At 38.1% G+C, this 23,646-nt stretch overlaps 1 protein-coding gene across 1 annotated transcript; it reads left to right on the top strand.

Annotated features, from left to right (window-relative positions):
* Window positions 1–6,697: 6,697 nt before the first annotated feature.
* On the top strand, window positions 6,698–22,770 carry LOC129269688 (fibronectin-like). The gene is made up of 8 exons (XM_064105227.1): window positions 6,698–6,989; window positions 7,661–7,939; window positions 16,715–16,996; window positions 18,284–18,553; window positions 19,001–19,267; window positions 19,674–19,928; window positions 20,500–20,754; window positions 21,430–22,770. The coding sequence occupies exons 1-8, from the start codon at window positions 6,905–6,907 to the stop codon at window positions 21,732–21,734; spliced, it is 1,998 nt and encodes a 665-aa protein (XP_063961297.1). The 5' UTR covers window positions 6,698–6,904; the 3' UTR covers window positions 21,735–22,770.
* Window positions 22,771–23,646: the final 876 nt, after the last annotated feature.

The raw sequence follows: 23,646 nt of genomic DNA, 5'->3' as shown, positions 1-23,646 counted from the left end.
ATTTCATGTGCTCCTAATTTCCAACATAAAATCAATATCTCTCCCAACCTCCCAACCAATGCTGACATAATTCTTCACAACCTCCCAACCACAATGTCCTGTCTCACAGGAGCATCGTAAATCGTGATACACAAAATTTCCTAAACATTTTCCATGCTCCTAATTTGCATCATAAAGCTCAAGGACTTAATGTTTCTCCCAACCTCACAACCATACTGACATGATTCATCCGAGCCTCCCAACCATAATGTAATGTCCCACAGGAGCATCAGAAATCGTGATACACAAATACCCTTTTTACACAGGCTAAAATATCCTTAACCCCGTACTATAGGTGGGGCTATTAGCCCCACCTATACATGTAGTACGGGGTTAAGCTTAGCCCACTTTCTTTTTACAGAGCATTTTTGCAAAGTGGGCTAACCCCTTTAGTACGGGATTATTTGGCCCTGCAAAATAGCAGGGTTATCCCAGCAATTGCGATGCTAGGAGCGATAGTACGGGGTTAAGATCATAGGCGGCGGAAGCGGGGGGGGGGGGGGGGGGGACAGGTACCCCCTAATTTTTTTTGGTCAATTTTTTTACATGTGTCCAGCACAAAATTTTAGGTTTGGACGCCCCTCCTAAATTTTTAGTTGATGACCTTTTTTATTTGCTTGTCAATTTTTTTTTACATGTGTCCATCAAATAATTTCAGTTGGACCCCCCTTAAATTTTTTGGCTTCCGCCGCCAATGGTTAAGATCGCTAGTGTAAAACGAAAGTGGGCTAAGCTTAACCCCGTACTATAGGTGGGGCTAGATGGCAATTTAGCCCCACCTAAAGTACGGGGTTAAGGAAATTTTAGCCTGTGTAAAAAGGGTACGAGTTAAGTACTTGCATCGACAAATGTATTTAAAGTGCGTGCGATTTTGAATGACCCCTCAGTGCGCTCGTGAATATTCATGAGCTACCACTAGTCCGGGGCAGTGGTGTAACAGGCGGGGGGCAAGCTGCCCCCCCCCCCCCCCTGGCGGAGTTCACCGGGAAAATGAAAAAAACGGGAAAAGGAAAAAAATAAGGGGAGAAAGAAAGGGAAAGGAAAGGAAACAAGAGGTAAGGGGGAAAAGGAAGGGGGAAAGGAAAGGGAAAAGAAAACTAAGAAAAACACATAAAAACGGAAAACGGAAAGAATTTGGGAAAAGGTCAAAGGAAGGAAAGAAGAACGTGTAAGAAAGAACAATTTCCCCAGATATACAAATAAATTAGCATGATTAGTAAGACAGGGAAATAAATTAAAGATGACAAAAAGGCAAACAAAAGCGAGTGAAGGTAGAATGGAATGAGGAAAAATCTAAATTGGAAAATAAAGAAAAGGGACAAGATATATACCGGGCTGCTGAGGATTGAAGATAACGAGCGGGAAAAAAGATGGATGGTATACAGCATAATTTCGTATGAAATTCTATTATAAACTTGCTAAATCTCCAAAGCTACCGGGGGCTCTGTCTAAGAGTCAAGACCCCGTGCAGTGGAGGCTCTTCATCTGTAACCTTTAAAGGGCTCTATAACGGTCCCTATATGGACCCTTCCTGCATTAACCTTTGCGTTGAAGCACTGGCGTACGAGGGGGGGGGGGAGTGGTTCCACAGCCAAGGGGAAATAAAAGAAAATGAAGGAGGCAGCGAAATGAGATGAATGAAATAAAAAATATAAGACATGATATTTGCTATGATATAAAAATCTTTCACATATTAGAATTTTATTCAAAAAGGCCATTTTTCTTTCTGGCTCACTTTGCTCGCTGGCGACTTTTTACAAATTTTCCCACATTTTCTATGGTGTGCCCCCTCAAAATATTTGGATAATTACGGTACACAACTGCAGCACTGAATTGATGTGTTGTGTGAGAGCTATATAAATATACACGCAATTTGATTAAAATTAGTGGCCATCTGTAAGGTTTAAAATGGCTTTAGTATTAAGAGGTTCCGGGGCTCCACCCCGGACCCCACTCATAAAGCATTGTTGTATGAATGAGTTTGGACCATGGCCCCCAGAAGTTCTACAACCAAACAAAAAAGAGGAAAGAAAGGCAAAGGAAAAGTGTATTTCTCAATATCACGTCAAAATTTATCTTCATGTTAGATTCTCATGAAAAGGTATTTTTTATCTCGCTCGCTTCGCTCGCTCGGGACTTATATTAAGCTACTTCTTGCCATAAGCGCCATACTGGGCCCCCTCGAGCATATAAAACTTCGCCCTGATGCGGACAATCATAACAAAAATCCTGTTCACCGTGGCGTACAAAAAATATTAACTGTCAAAATTTATCACAAAATTGGATTTTTGCCATAAAATTGTCAAAATTTTTGCAAGCTCGCTTCGCTTGCTTGCATATATATATATACATAGATTTTGCCCGATACTCCATATATCGCCCCTCAAAATTTTTGGCTTATGACGCCATTGCCTGTTCCATGATATGACCGGGAAACTCTTGGCTCTTGCCCCCCTGACCACCGACCCCTGTTACGCCACTGCCCCCCAATGTTCTTTTGCCTCCCCTGAGGTTATAAATCCGGGGGCCACTATTGCCCCGGACCCGATCCGTAGAGCACTGGTTCCCAAAAGCTCTACAACTGAGAATAAAAAGGAAAGATGAAAAAAAAGGAAAGGGAAATGTAAGATATGATGTTATTTATTACCATGTCAAAATCAATCTCAAAGTAGGATTCTAATGAAAAGTTTATTTTTTTCTCGCTCGCTTCGCTCGCTCGGTACTTATATTAAGCAACTTTTTGCAACGCACCACGCTGTACCCCCTCCTTTTTTTTTGGGGGGGGGGGTACTTAATGACGTATTGAGCTTTGCCCTAATGCTCCGAGCACAATCATAAAAAAATCCTGTTTATACCATGATATGACCGGGAAATTTTTGGCTCTTGCCCCCCCCCCCCCCTGGCCACCGATCCCTGTTACGCCGCTGGTCTGGGGTTAGCGAGTTTCGTGTGTGAAAAGCAAGCATTCCTTATCCGGGGTTAGCAATAACAATTTGGCATGTGTGAAAAGGAAAAAAATAGTACCGGGTTAGCGATAGTCCGGGGCTAAGAAAATCCTGTGTAAAAAGGGTAACAATTTCCTAAACATTTTGCATGCTTCTAATTTCCATCATAGAGCTCAAGGACTCAAAGTCTCTCCCATCCTCCCAACCATGCTGACCTACTGTCGTAATTCTGCCCAGCCTCCCAACCATAATGTAATATCTCACATGAATATCATAAATCGTGATACACGAAATTCCTAGATATGGTTATTCTCACCAATAATTCAGCTTTATGTGTAAAGTCAGTTGGTGTGGTAACACACAACAATCATTCATTGTTACACTGCAATGCTCACAATCATAGCACCTACACACTTTCACCTTGTGTGTCTAAATTTTGTACTGACGTTAGGTCCTCCCCTCTCGATATTATAAAATAAAACCCCGATATTATAAAAAAAAGTACATAGGGTGGGAGGGGAGGGGAGGGAAACTTGTTGCCTCGATGGGAGTTCAAACTGCAATGGCTTTACACGAGCACGTGTCACTATACAGTGCGTATCAAAGAAAGTTTACACTTAGAAAAAATCCTGTACAATTATATATTTGTAATATCCTGAAGATTTTTTCACATTTTAACATTGGTACAGATCCATCTAAGAAAATGACGATATAACTGTCAAACAATATTTCCGCTTGAGTGAGCACCACTTACTTTTGAAAAGTTAGTGAAAAAGGATTTGCGCAGAATTTTAAAATAGTTATGCGAATAAAAGTAGGCCTTAATCATGAAGAACACGTAAAATTTAGCTAGTAAATTGATTTGAAGATATCTTTTACCTTTTTTAACTTGTTTCCTTGCTCAAAACACTTTGAAGAGTGCATTGCACCCCACCCCACTCCCCCACACACCGAGGCCATCGCGACGATATTTGCTTTACACTGAGCTGTGATTTACATGAAATGGCTTAGGCTTGATTTTCATTTTGTTAATCATTCTCAAGCTTGGGAAAAGTGTGGAGAAACAAGTATTAGATGAAATATGAAATGTAAACCCACTTAAAATGATAAAAACTTAGTGATAAATGCTGGAGACGTCTGATATAAACTTTTGTTCAGATTCAGTTATGTCCTCAGATCCAGCTGGCACGAAAAGGGTAAACGTTGTGCTTACTAAGTGTTGAAATTTCAATTTGGGTTGCAAAATTGTTACAAAATGCTTGAATGTATCCGTTTTTTTTTCAATTGACTAAAAGTGCAAGGGAAATGTATGAGAAATGTTTCGCAGGGTAAGTTTGATTTCACCCTTTCCCCTTGACACAAAACAAGCATTTCTGCGCAAACAGATTTCTGCGAGCTTGACAAAAATGGACAGTGCTCACTCAAGTGTAACATTCTGTCAAAACTTTTACTTTCACTGGATAGATGAGACCAAAACCCAAGATTATATGTGAAAAAATTACCCACATGTTGTAGATTTTTTAATTCCCAGGGCTTTTTCAAAGTGTAAACTTTTTTTTGATACGCACTGTAGAGCCGGGGTAATAGTATGGAGCCCCGGTATGGAGCGCTTAAAATCATTTGTATTAAGCGCGATATGAATTTTGCATATTATAATGCAAGTTCCCAACTGTGATTAATTCACATGATATGCAACTAGTGATCAGATGCACGTTCTAACTCAATTTAAACTATTTACATAGTTTAGCACCTGACTTATTCTTCAACAAAGGTAACACTTGTCTCTCTCAAAATTTTACTGATCACTAACAATGATCATAATTGCCTTTCACAAAACAGTTATATGCACATCCTGGTCGGTGTGTAAAAGAGGAGACTGATGACGTCATCCACTCACTATTTCTTTTGTATTTTATTATATGAAATATTCTAATTTTCTCCTCATTGACAAGTTAAACAAAGATTAATTCCTCTTGGTTGCTACTTTGTTTACTGGTTTAAAGGAGCTTAGTGCTGAGGACATCGCTTCAGCTATTGAGGTTCATGGTAAATAAGTTTTTTTAACTGATGCACAGAAGAAGGCATATACTCCTATTGTTCAATTGAGAAAAAGAATGACGTCCCAATAAGATCATCCCCCTCCTTTATTTAAAAAACCTGGCACCGCCCCATAGCTACCTTTCAAAAGGTTGCATCGCGTCATTTTGCAGGAATCCCTGCTTTTCTGCATCCCCCATTGTTTTACCTCTGATGAGGTGTGAGATTCTGTAATGAAAGACTGCTTGTGGGATTCCTGCGGGAAAGACTGGATCTGACTTTTTACAAGGTACCTCATCTATTGTAAATGCTTACTATTTGGAAAGTTGAAATCGATTGCTGATTGATATTGCCTGAATTTTCCCATTAGGCCTAAGAAATCTTATGGAGATAATGATAAAGGTGAAGCTGAAATTGATACTCCTTTATTCACATAATACTTGGGCGGAGATGTGCAACATAATGTTATTTAAGAAAGGGGGTCACAATATCCCGGCACAATACAATTGGTGCTCGGATCTATTCCACTTAACTTTAGGACCAAAACAATTGGTTAGGATTTGGGTTTATGGTGAACATTTTGTCGTTTATTTTATTTTATTTTGCTGATTTTGAGGATTCACCTTTCATGGATAGTGCTTTTTGCCTTAATTGGGTATTCAAGGCTGGAAACAAAAATGATTTGAACAAAATCAGACAAGCAATACACACAAAAAATCATCAAATATGAATGAATAACAAGTTTATGACGTTCTGCATTGTTTTAAACAATATTTCGCTGAAACGTTCTAATCGTGCCTTCTTGAATATGCATTAAGCGTCAGGAGTATTTTCTTACATTATTTTTTTTTCACATTATATGATATTTCAAGTTTTGTCTCCAATAATGTTAAAATGGGATAGACTGCTGTTTTGATAGGTAAGATCATAATTGTTGAAACGTATTTTGTTTCAATGGAGATGCGTTCTAACACACATGCATCAAAATATAAAATGATCATGATTTCAATTGAAAATTAGCAGTTTTCATTAGTACATGTGGTAGCATCATATAAAAAACATGCCTATGAGACATTTAGAAATATGTACTTACAATCACCTAACTTACTTTGTTTACCTTCCAAATACATCATGGTTTCAACTACCCCGTTTATGGCATTAACGGTACACAAGGAGTTAAGATATTTTTTATGTTATAATTTTTTATCATGCGTACTAATTTGCTGTCATCAGTTTTTTACATGCCATTTCCTAATTACAATTTGCGCATGGATAAATGATGATCATTCGCCGTAAGCCGTAGTAGTGCTTTATGAAATCAGGAACATGATTATCAATATATTATTATTTTGAAATATGCTTGTTATATCCCATTATAAAGAATAACAACAAATTATTCAGCCATATTTGGTCTCTGAAAATGGGTCAAAAGATAGTAGATTATTTTAAAGCAGACAATGTAGTATAAGGTCTCCCAAATTGTAAATTTATGTAAGCCACTTGGCCTTAACCTTTAGGTTAAGCTCCTATAAGCCTAAAGTTGAATATCGCAGATTGGTATATCAGACAAGCTATTATGTGCAGGGGGCCAGACTGGAGGATTATTGAGTACTGCGCCCATATCATGTGTATTGTCTATTTCAAACTTCTGATTTTTACCTATATATTTACAAATTACAGACAACACTATTGTCGCCATCGACGACCGCGGTGAGGATTTCATCAACATTGTCTGGGACCATGACCCAACACAAGGCGTTATATCATATCACCCGACTCTCCTTCGAAATGATGGTGTCACTCTAGTACAAGATGGGGGACTTATTAGTGCCCCAGCAGGAGCTGCACCTCTCTCTCATCGATTTACAGGACTTAATCCGGGAATGCAGTACACCTTTGATATTAACGTCGTGGCAAGTGCAAATCCAACTACTGAAATTGACTATGCAAGTGATTTGGCTTTTACACGTAAGCACGATTCCTTCTAGATGTTGACTTCACTGCCTTAACCATACAGTTTACCCATTATGGATAATAGTGGGTTGTTTGGGAAGTCTATGATTTTTTTTTTCTCACAAATATCTTTCAAGCTACCTTAAATTCAATTTGGAAGCTGGAAATTCCGCGGACAGGATATGTTTTTAAATCTCTGTTTCAGAATGCAAAGTACAGAATTAAAGAAAAGACATCAAACATTGTTTTGGCAATAAAGGGGATGCAAAATATAACGGATACGATTATAGCACTTGAAATCTGAGTTTAATCCCTCAAATTAAGAATTATCTAAGGGCTATCCCACAATAATTCACCATTTCTTAGATTAGTAAAGATCACTTCTGCCGCATGTTTATTGAGACTCCTCAATGACAACTTTGAAATGTGAAATTGCACCGAGGATGAAAACTCACACGTCTTACTTGGGGACGGGTGAATTGTTTATCAGTTATTATTGTGATTAAGAAATGATAATATTTTTTCTTGGATACAAAGCATAGATACATATTAGGGTTTACGGATAGGATGATTTATGATATATCACATTTTTTACTCTCTGAAGCACACTTAATTGGAATCAAACGTTTTGTATACTAAATGAAATGTGAATCAAACTTGTTTGTCTTTGGGATTTTCTTCTTCAGGACCTAAACCACCAAACAACGTACTCCTGTATCCGCTCACCCCAACTACCATCTTGTTCACATGGGAACGTCCCCTTCCACCAAATGACTTCTTTATTGACTACGTGGTGTCTGCTTCCAATGTGGATCTGGGTTTTTCTGTACAGAATGTCCTACCCCAAGGCGCTACCAGTAATGCTATTCGTGGTCTCCAACCAGCTACTAGCTATGACTTGAGCGTTCTTACCAATATTGAACCTGTCACAAGCAACTTCCCTGGTTTCACCGTTGTGCCGCCAAGTAAGAGCATTAGGAGATTTTTCCTATTATTATTTGATTTGAAAAATTTAGGGGAAAACATTATAAAGAATATAAGCTATATCTATATGTAACCAGCCAGCCCAAAACCTACAATGAGTCACCCAAAATTCATTTTGAGATTTTTTATTTGGTTTGAAAAAGCACTACCAAATCTTTATAATGATGGTGTAACTTGTCAAATTTGATCAACAATAATCTTCACAAGTACTTGATTGAATGCAGAGGAAATTCAGCGAGAGCTTCGAAGAATAAGTCTTGAGAAAACAAGGTTTGAAGCTCTGGGTTCACTCAAGCATGAGACGTGCAATCTGTGCAATCTTGTTGAAAAAATGGTGCCAAAGAACTTCTTGTATCTTTTCCTTTATTCAACTTTGGAACTTCAAATTTTGATAGCATTAAGTAAGAGTCTTGTTCTTTCAGATATATTAATATTCTAATTTTTGCTTTATAGAGAACAAATTACTATTTTGGCGATTTACAGAAAACCGTCCCTGGACACTTATTGTTGGTTTTGGTGTGGATGGTCACATCATTTTCAAATAATGGAAGTTTTACCCTAAACACCATGTATGTAGTTTTGAAAAGAACTGTTTATTATTCTCTCTTGATTGTATGTTAGCTCTGAAAAGAACTGCTAACGACGTTTCGACCAGCGTGTTCTGGTCGTCATCAGGAATGATGATCCACTTGAAAACTCGGGTATATAACCAGGGTCCCATAACACAAAGGTTAGCGATTGATCGTACGCTTGATTTTACGATTGATTGTACATTGTAGTCAATGCAATCAATCGTAGAAATATGTTCTACGATCAATGCTAAGTTTTGTGTTATGGGCCCCAGGTTGGTTATAAAGAAGTAATTAATTGGCTCAACCCTAGGTTGAGCCAATAGGAAAGCAGGAACGAAGAGGTAGTTAAGGATGAACCAATAGGAAAGCAGGAGGTTGGTGATTGGTCAATTTCAAATAGGCCTGTGGGAGCAGCTGAAAGACACTGGAACCCCAATAGCTGGGGACAATGATTCAAAGAGGTGATCCTGATAATATATTGTTCTTTGAATATCTTATAGGACTTTATTGAACCAGGGGGGGTTCACAAAGAGTTAAGTGGGACTTAGAGTCATGCTTAAATGCTGACATGTATATGATATGCAACACACAATCTTATTGATTAATACGCAGTTAGTCCGGGTTATAATTGAGCAAGGTGCCACACGGAAAAGGAGAAATTTTCATATAGTGCTTCTAGACCAGTTTTTCACGCTGAATATGATTATATGAGGTAACCAGGCTGTATCCTGAAAATTAACCCGTGAGGGCGCTTTTTTCAAAATGGCCGCCAAATTTTCAGAACATTTGAATTTTCGTACATAGATTTTGACATAAACATTCCATTGCCACAAAATTAGTGTCATATGAAAGACAAATAAATTTCCTACAATTTGGTACCATTTATAGGGGATAAGTAGGTTATTTGGCTGAGATTTTAAGTAGAAAACTGCATTTTTTGTCATTTTTTTCCAATAATTGAAAATTTTGCAAATACATAATTTTACATATTTCTAAGAAAAATGAATCAATTACCTTGAAATGTTCCAGAAAACTTTATTGATATACTATTATTACGTGGATGAAATTCCAACTCTGTATCATTCTTCTTAGCAAATTTATAAGGTATCAAACTTGAATACTTCAATTTCAGAAATGTCGCTTTTTGTATGCATTTCCATAGACTAATACGTATAACATGTATAATATGTATAATGTATAGTTACAAATTAAATGCAATTATCTCTGCTCGTTAATCACTTGGATAGTTAAAAGTAGGCTTTTCTCTATCAGCTACATAAAACAAAATGTTGGCACATCAAGGCCTAACACTCTCATGGGGTGGGGGTGTCGAAGCCCCTCCCCTTGGCTATATCATGTTGTTGTATATTGCCTATTTGTTGGAAAAAAAATCACAGTTTTTTTGGACCACCCATTGAGGCAAAAGGCATTTCTGCTATACAATACAGCCACTTTAATTACTTTCAAACCACTTGGAGAGGAAAAGAGTAGGCTTTGTTCTACCAGCTACATCAAAAGAAGTGGCACGTACATCGTAGCCAACCCCTCTCGGGGGGGGGGGGCGCTGGGGAAGTCACCCCTCCCCCTTTTGCTAATTGCCAATTTATTTGGAAATTCACCATTTTGGACCCAACATTGAGGTAAAAAAGTGTTTGTGCTTTATAATATTTTATTGCTTTGAGAGAGTAGAATTAGTTCTACCAGCTACATAAATAAGCGCTAGCACATCGAACCCTAGCCCTCTCAGGGGCTGTCAAAGTCACCCCCTCCTCTATATCATGTATATTGCCTACTTATAGGAAATTTCACCATTTTGGATCACCCATTGAGGCATAAGGGCGTTTCTATATCATACAGCCAATTTTATTTTCTTGCAACTACTAGGAGAGAAAAGCTTAGACTTTGCTCTATCAGCTACATATTATTAAGCGCTGGCACATCGAAACCTATCCCACTCAGGGGCTGTCTAAGTCAACCCCTCCCCCTCTATATCATGTATATTGTCTATTTATTGGAAATTACACCATTTTGAATCGCCCATTGAGGCAAAAGTGCGTTTCTACTATATAGTACAGCCAATTTCATTTTCTTGCAATGACTTGGAGAGGAAAGAGTAGGCTTTGCTCTATCAGCTACATATAAACAAGTGCTGGCAAAGAAAAGCCTACCCCCTCCGGGAAGCTGTTGAAACCACCCCATCTCTTTTGCATTATAGCATAATTATTGAAAAATTCACCATTTTGAAGCCCCCATTTACGCAAAAAGGGGTTTCTGATATATAGTTCAGCCACTTTTACTGCCTTGAAACCACTTAGGGAGGAAAGAATGGGTTTTGTTTTATCAGCCACATAAAGAAGTGCAGGCAAATAAAAGCATACCCCCTCCGGGAGGCTGTTGAAATCACCCCATCCCTTTTGCATTATTGCCTATTTATTGGAAAATTCACCATTTTGGAGCCCCCATTTAGGCAAAAAGGCGTTCCTGATATATAGTTCTGCCACTTTTACTGCCTTGAAACCACTTATGGAGGAAAGAATAGGTTTTGCTTGATCAGCCTCATATAAAGAAGTGCAGGCAAATAAAAGCCTACTTCCTTCAGGGGACTGTCGAAATTACCCCCCCCCCTTGAAATTCACCATTTTGGAGCCCGCATTGGGGCAAAAAGGCGTTTCTGATATATAGTTCTGCCACTTTTAATGCCTTGAAACCACTTAGGGAGGAAACTGCTTTATCAGCCACATATAAAGGTGCAGGCAAATAAAAGCCTACCCCATCCAGGAGGCTGTCGAAATCACCCATCCCTTTTGCATTGCCTACTTATTGAAAAAGTCACCACTTTGGAGCCCCCATTGAGGCAGAAAGTCATTTCTGATTATGTTTCTGCCGTTTTTCACCCTTGAAAACATTTGGAGAGAAAAATAATAGGCTTTGCTTTAACAGCTACATATAAAGACATGCTCGCAAAAAAGGCCTATCCCCATCAGAGGGCTGTTGAATTCACCCCACCCCTATTTCATTATTGCTTATTTATTGGAAAATTGACAATTTTTGAGCCCCCATTTAGGCAAAAAGGCGGTTCTGATATACAGTTCTGCCACTATTACCGCCTTAAAACTACTTGGAGAGGAAAGAGTAGGCTTTCCTCTAACAGGTACATATAAAGAAGTGGCTCTACTATATACCAGAAACACGTTTTTTGCCTCAATGGTGGCTCCAAAATGGCGAGTTTTCCAATGAATTGACAAAAATCGTTAAAAAGGTGGGGTACCATCTACATGTATCGTCCCCTGAAGTGGGTCAGGCTTCGATATGGCAGCAATTTGTTATATATATCTCAAAGAGGGGAACCTACTCTTTCCTCTCCAAGTGGTTTCAAGAAAGAGAAATTGGGTGTTTTATACAGCAGAAGTGCATATCGCCTCAATGGGGGCTCAAAAATTGTGAATTTTCAAATAATTAGGCAATAATGCAAGAGGGGTGGGGTGATTTGACAGCCGCCCAGATGGGTATGCTTCAATGTGCCAGCACTTCATTATAGAGCAAAGCATATTCTTTCCTCCTGAATTGGTTTCAAGGCAGTAAAAGTGGCAGAACTATATATCAGTGATGCCTCTTTACCTCAATGGGGGCTCAAAAATTGTGAATTTCCAATAAATAGGCAATAACGCAAAGGGGTGAGGGGGCTGATTTCGACAGCCCCCGGAAGGGGTAGGGTTTTATTTGCCAGCACAAAATTATGCAGCTGATAGAGCAAAGCCTATTCTTTCCTCTCTAAATGGTTTCAAGACAATAAAAGTGGCAGAACTATATATCAGAGACACCTTTTTGCTTCAATGGGGGCTCCAAAATGGTGACTTTTCAACAAATAGCCAAATACTGAAAATTAGTGGGGTAACTTCTAAAGCCGCCTGAAGGAGATAGGCTTCGATTTGCCAACACTTATGTAGCTGATAGAGCAAAGCCTACTCTTTCTTCTCAAAGTCATTGCAAGAAAATAAAATTGGCTGTACTATATAGTAGGAACGCGCTTTTGCCTCAATGGGTGATCTAAAATGGTGAAATATCCAATAAATCGGCAATATACTTGATATAGAGGGGGTGACTTAGACAGCCCCTGCGAGGGCTAGGGTTCGATGTGCCAGTGCTTATTTATATGTAGCTGGTAGAACAAACTATACTCTTTCCTAAGTGGTTTCAAATCAATAAAATGGGGTGTACAACAAAGCACAAACGCTCTTTGGCCTCAATGTTGGGTCAAAAATTGTGAATTTTCAAATAAATATGCAATATTAAGCAAAAGCCCCCCCCCCCCCGAGATGGGTAGGCTTCGATGTTCCACTTCTTTGGATGTAGCTGGTAGAACAAAGCCTACTCTTTCCTATCCAAGTGGTTTCAAAGCAATCAAAGTGGCTGTACTGTATAGTAGAAATGCCTGTTTTTGCTTCAATTGGTGCTAAAAAAAACAGTGATTTTTTTTTCAACAAATAGGCAATATACAACAACATGATATAGCCAAGGGGGGGGGGGGGGGGCTTCGACACCCCCACCCCATGAGAGTGTTAGGCCTTGATGTGCCAACATTTTGTTTTATGTAGCTGATAGAGAAAAGCCTACTTTTAACTATCCAAGTGATTAACGAGCAGAGATAATTGCATTTAATTTGTAACTATACATTATACATATTATACATGTTATACGTATTAGTCTATGAAAATGCATACAAAAAGCGACATTTCTGAAATTGAAGTATTCAAGTTTGATACCTTATAAATTTGCTAAGAAGAATGATACAGAGTTGGAATTTCATCCACGTAATAATAGTATATCAATAAAGTTTTTTGGAACATTTTAAGATAATTGATTCATTTTTCTTAGAATTATGTAAAATCATGTATTTGCAAAATTTTCAATTTTTGGAAAAAAATGACAAAAAATGCAGTTTTCTACTTAAAATCTCAGCCAAATGACTTACTTATCCCCTATAAATGGTACCAAATTGTAGGAAATTTATTTGTCTTTCATATGACACTAATTTTGTGGCAATGAAATGTTTATGTCAAAATCTATGTACGAAAATTCAAATGTTCTGAAAATTTGGCGGCCATTTTGAAAAAAGCGCCCTCACGGGTTAATTTTCAGGATACAGCCTGGTTATCTCATATATTCATATTCAGCGTAAAAAACTGGTCTAGAAGCACTATATGAAAATTTCTCCTTTTCCGTGTGGCACCTTGCTCAATTATAACCCGGACTAAGTAGTGCGCACCCTCATGGCATGATCTGACCAATGCGGTCATGCCTTGTTTATACCGCACTCGATATTTAAAGCTCAGATAGTCTTGGTAAAGGGTTCACAGAATCCAGTTGTACGGGCCATTGCTGTTGAATAACAAGAACTGATCTAATTCATACTTAAATCTTTGTGAAACACCCCCTTGACTCAAACAATTCCTTCTTTTTGCAATTGTAAAAAAGAAGTAACTATGGTAACTGGTAAGCAAGTGTGTCATAGTTTTACCCAATTCATCATCACTTTCAACATCGCTATTTAGTAGGAGTAATGGAATAAATTTGTATTATCAAAGTTAATATCTGTTTCCCTTTTACATCTTCAAGGATGCAACACGGATCATTATGGATAGAGAGATCCATGATGCCTAAATTATATTTCCCTGCATTGCCTGAGTGAATACAGACATAACTGGGTATTTACACAGAAATGTAGCGAAAATATCTCTCTTTCTCAATTAATTTTTGTTAAGCCCCTTTTACACCTTCAAGGATGCAACACTGATCTTTACTGATTGAGATCCGTGATGATCCGGGGGGCCGGATATTTTCTTACCATTGCTGCCGGAGTGAATACCAACATAACTGTTTACTGACACAGAGAATGTAGGGAAAATTACGGTGTCTACAATGATAGACAGTGTAGGAATGATCTTGCTTGATAAGCTTCTGCAGCGCCAACAATATACGTGAATATGCATGCAAAAGAAGAGGTACCACGAGATGCAGCGTGCTGAAAAGCTTTTGCAATGTGTGTGCTGGCCTGCGATGCAATGGCACTGAGATGGGATTTGTAACTTTTTGCAGTCGGATCTTATTGCAATCGTATCTGACTATTGCGTAGTATGCGCTTGGCCTTGGTCTGAATAGTTGCCATACATGGATATGAAAAAAAAGATCGAGGCTATCAGAAATATGTATATATTTTTTTCAGTTAAAGGCCTGACATGTTATTGGCTGATTCATGGCAGAAATACACGCGAAAATACCAGAATCGGCAAAGAATACATTTGGCTTATCCAAATGAATTCATGGTTGTGTTATACATGTACAGTTTGCTCAATCGATCTACCATTCTTTACTTGATGTTTGAAAATTACTGCATTTTCTAATAAATGACTGAAAATGAATGTAGCAGCATAGTACATTATTACCCTTCCATAAGCTGAAATAACAACACTAACGTTTATGTCACGTACCCAAATTTTTTTTTTTTTTTCAGTTTCCTACAGCTAGGTAGCACCTGCAAAATTTCCCTTGGCTCTGCTTCTTGTTATCCTCTTCGTCGATACCTGTTGGATGCTGAATATTTTTGGTATAACATGTGTTTTCTGTAGTCCTCCAGCCCTTATATATCGTCGGCGTTCATCTGAACCATCGTATCAGTCAATTTTTTTTTTAATCGATTTTAGGATTTTTGCAGAAAATAAAAGTTCAAGTCCTATTCTATTCATAACTACATTTCTAGGATGCAATTCATTTTAGTTCTTGAGATATGAGTGGATTTTCACGGCGATGTCATACAAATTTTTGAGAAAATGGGCAAATTCCATTGTTGGTGTACTGTAGCAGAGCAAGAGAGCGATGCGACGTTTTGACTGACCGCGATTGTATCGGCACTGCATTGACTTTGCATGTGAAAAAGCGATACGACACTTTGACTGATCACGTGCATTGAAATCGCGGTCAGTCAAAACGTATCGCTTTTTTGCTATGGCGTTTTTGTACAGGGAAAATCTAAACTGCTCAAACCCAAATTACAAGCATGTAGCTCTTTCGCCATATTTTCTCCAATCCTTGGTTTTGTTGTCTCACCTGCATAGCAGAGTGAGACTATAGGCGCCGCTTTTCCGACGGCGACGGCGGCGGCGGCGTCAACACCAAATCTTAACCTGAGGTTAAGTTTTTGAAATGACAGCATAACTTAGAAAGTATATGGACCTAGTTCATGAAACTTGGCCATAAGGTTAAACAAGTATTACTGAACATCCTGCCTGAGTTTCATGTCACATGACCAAGGTCAAAGGTCATTTAGGGTCAATGAACTTAGACCATGTTGGGGGAATCAACATCAAAATCTTAACCTAAGGTTAAGTTTTTGAAATGTCATCATAACTTAGAAAATATATGGACCTAGTTCATGAAACTTATACATAAGGTTAATCAAGTATCACTGAACATCCTGTGCAAGTTTCAGGTCACATGATCAAGGTCAAAGGTCATTTAGGGTCAATGAACTTTGGCCAAATTGGGGTATTTGTTGAATTACAGCCATAAATTTGAAAGTGTGTTGGTCTAGTTCATAAAACTTGGACATAATAGTAATCAAGTATCACTGAACATCCTGTGCGAGTTTCAGGTCACATGATCAAGGTCAAAGGTCATGTAAGGTCAAAGAACTTTGGCCACGTTGGGGGTATTTGTTGAATTGCCATCATATCTCTATAAGTGTATTGGTCTAGTTCATAAAACGTGGAAATAAGAGTAACCAAGTATCACTGAACATCTTGTGCGAGTTATAGTAGTTTTCAAAATCAGCACTGCTGCTATATTGAATCGCGTGATGCAGGTGAGACGGCCAGAGGCATTCCACTTGTTTCAAAATAAGGATACCAATGTCAAGCAATTTTGTCTTGGTATTTCCAACCATGTATTTTTCTAGCAATGAATATGTTGTAAGGCTGGGGAACTTTAATAGTGTGAAAATTACAGTAAACTTTGAAGTCGATTTTCTCTGAAATGGGTTTGCACCGTCATAAGAGTGATACAACGGTTCGGATGACTATCAACGATATGCATGCTTAGTCTCCAACGGGCTAATATTCATTGCATTAACATCATTATTATGATCATCATTTTTTTATTTTGTTCATGATTTGTTCATAAACCATACAGCTGCTGTCGCTGGTACTGTGAATATTGGGGCTGTTACAGCTCAAGAACTGGAGGTACTCTGGTCTACTGATGGCATCGCTGCCGACTCATTCAGAGTTCTTCTGTTCAGTGAGGATGGCTTAGAGCAATTTGAACAAAGTGTCCCCGCTGGAACCACATCTGTGTTATTTGAGAACTTGACACCGGACACCCCGTACATTGCTGTTGTTGAAGCTATTGTTCGAAATGTACTGACGAATACAGATCAAGCTTCTGTTGTTGGATCAGATGAAGCAACAACCAGTAAGAATTGTAGATTCAGATTCAGATCTATTTTACTGATCCATATAAAAAAAGAAAATTTGCGCTCCACTGGCAGTACTTAAAGACATGTAAATACTAACAATATTTAAAAAAAAAATCAAACATTGAAAGAAAATATAGAAGATATATTACTTGATAGTTTGATGCAGCGATCCTTCTGGAAGTTATACAGGGATGATGAATGAAGTGAGCCACTGGTTGGATTGAGTGCCATGAAGTGCAGAAATGGTGATCGATGGGTAGACAAATCTATTTGTATACTCAGTAGATCATGCTACGCTTTAATGATGACCTATACATCATTGTAATATCCATTTTAGTGTATATGATTAGTTGAGCTGTTTATGAACTAAATTATCATATGACAAAATACTAATTAAACTTGATGGAAATTATAGACCCTCTTTCTGAATTAGCTTAAATGATAGTTAAACCATCATATTATCTAACCAAGTGATGGTGGGACCACAATAAGTATACTGGTCAAGTAGTTTTAGCCATTATGGTGTTAGAATCAAGACACTCTTAGGTTTTGACCGTCTGCTAGTAAAGACCGGGTGAATATAAACCTTCCATGCCCTTATAGTAAAAAAAGGAATAAAATAAGAAAATTGTACCAAATTTAATAAAACATCAAACATAATCATACATGTTATGTACGCAAAGAGTAAGTCGTTTGATTCGAGTATTTTAAACAATTGCTGTTGTTGTGCCTGTGCGTTTCTTTCATTTTAGCTCCTTTTTAATGTTTGCTGAAGCATGAGCAATATTCTGTCATATTCACTATGTAAGGGAAAGCAATATTTTCACTGCCCTGAAGAATAGTGTTGAATATGCACTATATGGGGGGGGGGGGGGCGGGGGGATATTTTATAAACTAAGGAATTGATGGTACTTGGTATATGAAACCAATACCACTCGCTTTCCTATATTTTCTTTCTTGAATTTAGTTGTTATTTTAGTCATACGAGCCTGTGTCTCGGAATAGTTCAATAAAGATCAATTCATAGCAAAGGTCATATTTACTATAGAAGCCTGTGCATATTATCAAAGGGACATTCCAGGGTGAAAATGATAATTATAATTTCTGAATAGATTGAGAAAAATTCAAGTTACATTTGACAGCCATGAGCATTATGTATCAACCCGGGGGTAACAATCATTTACCGATATTGTCTCTGAGAGAAACGCTATTAAACCTTAAGTGTACTAAGCTTTTGTATCAGTTAAAGTAAATTATGAAACACTGACTGTGCGTCATTTCAGATAGCCTACCAGGTACTAATAGCGTTACTGTGGACAGCACAACTGGAAATTCAGCAACACTCTCATGGACCTTTAACCAGGCAGCCACAGACTACGTAATCTCTTACATCAGTGCCGATGGTTCTCATACTGGTGCGTTTAACCCAGACGGGAACGGCAACACAGCTGTCGTTGTGCCTGGGCTTCAACCACAGACTACCTACACATTCTCAGTGTTAGGAACAGACGGCACAAATACATTTAACGTCGGATCAGCTGTAGGTACAACAGGTAGGTGATCCGAAACATAAATTAATGAAGCCACTGAGTTTTGGTGTGAATGAGCTAGGGTGCAAGTGTGTGTGTAAAATTGGGTTAATGTGTGTGAGTTGTATGCTGATTGATAATTGCATGATACAGCTATTAATTAGAATGGAATATCAAAATATCAGTACGGATTGTAGTTGTACAGCATTCTATGAGGGCAGGTGAAATACATAGTTTCAGTAATAAAATTGACGGGAAGCCATCAATCTCAAAGAAGAAAGAGGTGGTCATAGGCATATTTCCTAGGCCTCTCTGATAAATCTTTGTTTGTAGATTTCTTTTGTATTTTTTTCTCTTCAGAAAGTATGTCGATCATCTAGGTTATATATAAAACTACATTTTACTCTTTGCTCTACATTGTAGAGTTTAGTTGGATGGATACTTATTTTTATTTTGCAATGTTTTTACCAGGTTTGGATACGACGGTAACATTGGATTCAGTTACAGAGAACACGGTTACACTTTCCTGGACGGCGATAGATGGTAGTACTTTCTACCAGGTTTTATATAGGCCTACTGGCTCGACTCAACCGGAACAACAAATGATAGTTTCTAATGGACCACAAAACAGCCAAACCACACTAACTGGACTCACACCAGCTACAATGTATGATGTTCGAGTTGTGGCTTTCCCGGGAGGTGCACCATTGGAAGTTGGAAGCATCACGCCAACAACAGGTATCTTCAATCATGACATTCGGCCCTTTATTTTTCCTTGTAAATCTGAAGGCTATGTCAATGGTTCTTGGTAGTTTTATGCAGCTCAAAATGGTACCAAAGTGTGAAACCATGTGTTTAAACATTTGATAGAGTATTATCTTACATACAGAAATCCTTTTTCTTAAAGTACAGAAATAGTCCCGTTGCCTATTATTGCAATTTTTTTGTAATTTTTGTCTTCATTCTCATGCCCTTTGATGACTCGATCATATTCTTTTTTTACGTAATTAACCCTTTACTCATCTGGTGTTGAAAAGAAAAAAAAAAGGTTGTTGTGCTTATCTCTTGAATGTTTAGGTCGATTCAAATAATTTCAATGAGCGCATGTGAAGGCCAATTAATATGATATAAATTTAAATTGTAGCTATTCTGAATGAGGTTATTGTGGATTCGGTAACACCAAACACGATAGCTCTCCGCTGGACAACTTTGCCAGACAACATAAATTATGAGATAACCTATACTGCACCAGATGGAACACAACGAATGGTTTCATCAGGCACTAGCCCCAACATCATCCTTACTGGACTTACTCCTGCCACTCAGTATGACATCTCAGTACGTTCAACATCTAACGAAGGACAGCAACCAGCCGTTGGTACCACTACAGCTACTACTGGTAATATTCCATAAATAATAGTAAAATCCATAAGAAAAAATCACTGAAAATGCATTCAAGAAGAAATTACATCTAGTATGATTATTATGATTCATCCACTATTAACACGATTAGCTCTCTAAAACACATAATGGATGTCACATGACATCGACACATGAGTTAGGGCGTTGCGGGAATGGTAATAATTTTCACTGTAAGGGCTCAAACCCCTTATGTCCGTTTGTGTGTACTGACATCCACAACTGACGTCTGCAACTCATATATTATGTCCTCATATATTTGTGTCATGACTTTTCCAGCCAATCAGAGACATATACTCCGCAACGCACTTTGCACAGGGAACCCTGTTAGAGTATACATATTCTTTTTACGTTTGCTCATTCTCCTGAAGACAACAAGAACACACTTATCAAAAAATTGATTTTAGGTGGTCCTTTTTAGGACCAACACATGCCCACTCAAGAATACATGGTTTACCGTGAAATGCTGCACTCTTTCTGATTCATCATGGAAAGCTTCACAAATTACAGATATGTATGCTAATGCATCTTGGTGATCTTGTTTTTTGCAGTTCCAACACAAGTTACAATAACTGAAACAACTCCAAATTCAATAAGTGCAATTTGGACAGAGATAACAAATGCCTTGACATACCGCATAGACTTTGTCAGTGCTGATGGCCTACACACTGGATCTATCAATTCACCTGTACCCCCGGCAGTTATTGATAGTCTACAACCAGGTACAACCTACACAATAACTGTTGTTGGTACTACTGCGGACGGACAGACCATCCCAATTGGTTCAGCTTCTGCTACAACAGGTGGTATGTTTAGCTTGTCTACATAGCGGAGAAAGATTGTAAATAGCTGTTACGAATATTTAGACCTTCCCATATTTGCAGTACCACTTGAGGAAGAAAGAATACATAACATCAAAGACATATAAGTTTACAAGAAAAAGAAAGCATTGAGAGGGAAAAAGCCAAGAAGGAGAAAATTTCCTTGTAATACATCCAACCCAAATTACTTTAAAAAGAACAATTATTGACAATATCAATAGTTACAAAATCTATTAAACAATTAGAAAACATTAAAAAGACATAGAGACACAAGTGGAATGATTTATATGATATATCCAAAATATTTACAAACAGGTTTAATTATCATTAAGATATTTCTAAGGTTATGTTTGAAAATATTAAATGAACAAGACGTTTCAAATTTACCGGCAAAGAATTCCAAAGTACTGGGCCACAAAAGAAAATAGATTTATGCGAAAGGCAAGTTTTTATTTTAGGAAATATCTTATTGGAAGTGAAAAGTGAAATAGAAAGAAATTTCTTCTCTGTTTATAGATATTGAATGAAAGCTTTTGAATATTAAAAAAGAAAAAGAAAAAAAACCTGTTCATTCTGTCACAAGAAAAAAATGATACTTCTAAAGTGTTTTGTCTTCAGTTTGATTTTCGTTTAAGTCCTTACAATTATATGTTGTTCCAGGTATTGGCACTTCAGTTGATTTGGGCCAAGTTACATCAAGCACAATCGCCCTCAACTGGACCCCTATCCCTGATACCAATACTTATCAGGTAACTTACACTAGACCAGATGGGCAAGTGCAGCAGGTTTTGTCGACCACCCCTGACCGACCGCGTAGCCAGGATTTCATTTTGGAGGGGGCGGTAAATGCACGCTTCGCGTGCCAACACTTACAGAGCGCGCGAAGCGCGCTCCCAAGGGGATGGGTGCAGGGAGGGGGAGTTTCCCCCTCCCTCGCGAAGCGCGAAGCTTTTGGTGTTTCATAAATTAAAATGAAAAGGAGCCGTCTCTCTTGTCTCTAGTACCTATATCAGCTCCAATTCAGTTGACTTTATTGTGATTTTGAACCTTGTTTTTTTCAAAGTGATTGTGAACGCACAAAAAGGAATACAATGGAGGAAATTATAATCATTATAAGCTAAAGCGTTTTATCAATTTTTTTGCCATGAAAAGGGTCCCGAGAAAAGGGTATTCTCAAAGATATATTGAATACTTCCCTTGGAAATATCAGATTTGATTACAAACAATTTAGCGACAGTGCATATCTTTAACTCGCAAAACAGAGGAGAAGAAGTGTATATGCCGGGAGGAAGATATTCCTCCCCGCGCAGAGCAATAAAACTCTGAAATTTCAAAGGGCGGACGTTTCATCAAATGCAGATATATCTAATACCCCATCGGCTCTAATTCAATTGATTTCCTAAGATTATTGAACTTCATTACAAGGAAAATAGTGCGCAAAAAGTTGAAACTTCTGTGATTTATTAAAATTATATAAAAAAGGATGTCTAATTTCTTTGACTTATCCTGAAGCGCTTCATTTTGAATTATAAAGAAACCTAAGTGTCATTCAAAATTTCAAACTGAGGGTGCAAAACAGGACATGAGATGAATGTGCAGGGAAATAACATGAAGATTAATAGAATTTGAATAAAAATATTGTACTTTTTTATTTAATACGACACGAATTTTATACATTCCTCTTTTTAAATTAGGAACCTGTTTGCCCCAAATTATGGTTGTTTAGTAATGACCTGAAAAGCGGGAGAAGTTGACTTTATGGAGGTGACGGCAGAAATTGATATAAAGATTTTACCCGATCTTACTCTAATTCCATGCCCTAATCTATAAATTTGAACTTTAACTGGCAAGAAACACCTATAGCTGAGGTGGAAAAGCAGGGTTAGAGAAAGGGTGGGGGAAACAATGGAGAACTTCAATATTGTCATTTAACCGCGCGCAGCGCGGAAGCAAAATTCATATATAAATTTAAAGCAAGAGTGAAGAAGTTTCTCTTTTGAGAAAAAAAAAAGAATAAAAAGAAAAAAAAACCGACAAAGCTACCTTTCTTCCCTTTCCTCCCTTCCCTTTTCCTTTTCTCCTCTCTTTTTTCCTTCTTTTTTCCTTCTTTTTTTTCTTTTTGGGGACGTTTGGGGGGGGGGCGACCGCCCCCACCGCCCCCCCCCCCTGGCTACGCGCCTGCCCCTGACACCATCCTTACTGGACTAAATCCTGTATCTCAGTATGACATCACAGTGAGGGCTATTACTAACAGTGGACAAGTGGTAGATGTTGGCACTACAACTGCCACTACCGGTGCACTTTTCATTTATATCTGCATGTAATTTGATGAATTTGATTAAATTATAAATGTGAAATACAGACGAAGATCATATTAATTGGCTACTTGCTCCCCCTCCCACCTGTAAAAGCCTGGTCTGAAAAAGCCCACTTAAATAGAGTTAATGTCATATTTTTCTGAGGGTCTTGGGTTTCAGCTCAAGATTTTTAAATATAGTCCTTAAATATTGCTGTTGCTATAGGTATTGACACTTCAGTTACTGTGGGTGCTGTTACACCAAACACCATAGACATCACCTGGACACCTGTCCCTGGTACCAATATCTATCAGATAATGTACACTGGACCAGATGGGCAACAGCAACTGGGGCAGGTCAGTGGCGTAGCTACGGGGGGGCCTGGGGGGGCACGTGCCCCCCCTGAGATTTGGTGTGCCCCCCCAGGTGCCCCCCCAGAAAAAATTGGCAGAGCAAAAAAAAAAGGAAAGAAAAAAGGGAGAAGAAAAGAAAAAAAGAAAAAGGAAAAGAAGAAGAAAGACAGAAGAAAAAAAGAAGAAGAAAATAAGAGGAGGAAGACGAGTGAATGAAATAATGTAAT

Source organism: Lytechinus pictus, chromosome 10, assembly GCF_037042905.1.
Source record: "Lytechinus pictus isolate F3 Inbred chromosome 10, Lp3.0, whole genome shotgun sequence".
Taxonomy (NCBI): domain Eukaryota; kingdom Metazoa; phylum Echinodermata; class Echinoidea; order Temnopleuroida; family Toxopneustidae; genus Lytechinus; species Lytechinus pictus.
Note: the sequence above shows the minus strand (reverse complement) of the source record. Positions and strands in the feature narration are given on the sequence as shown.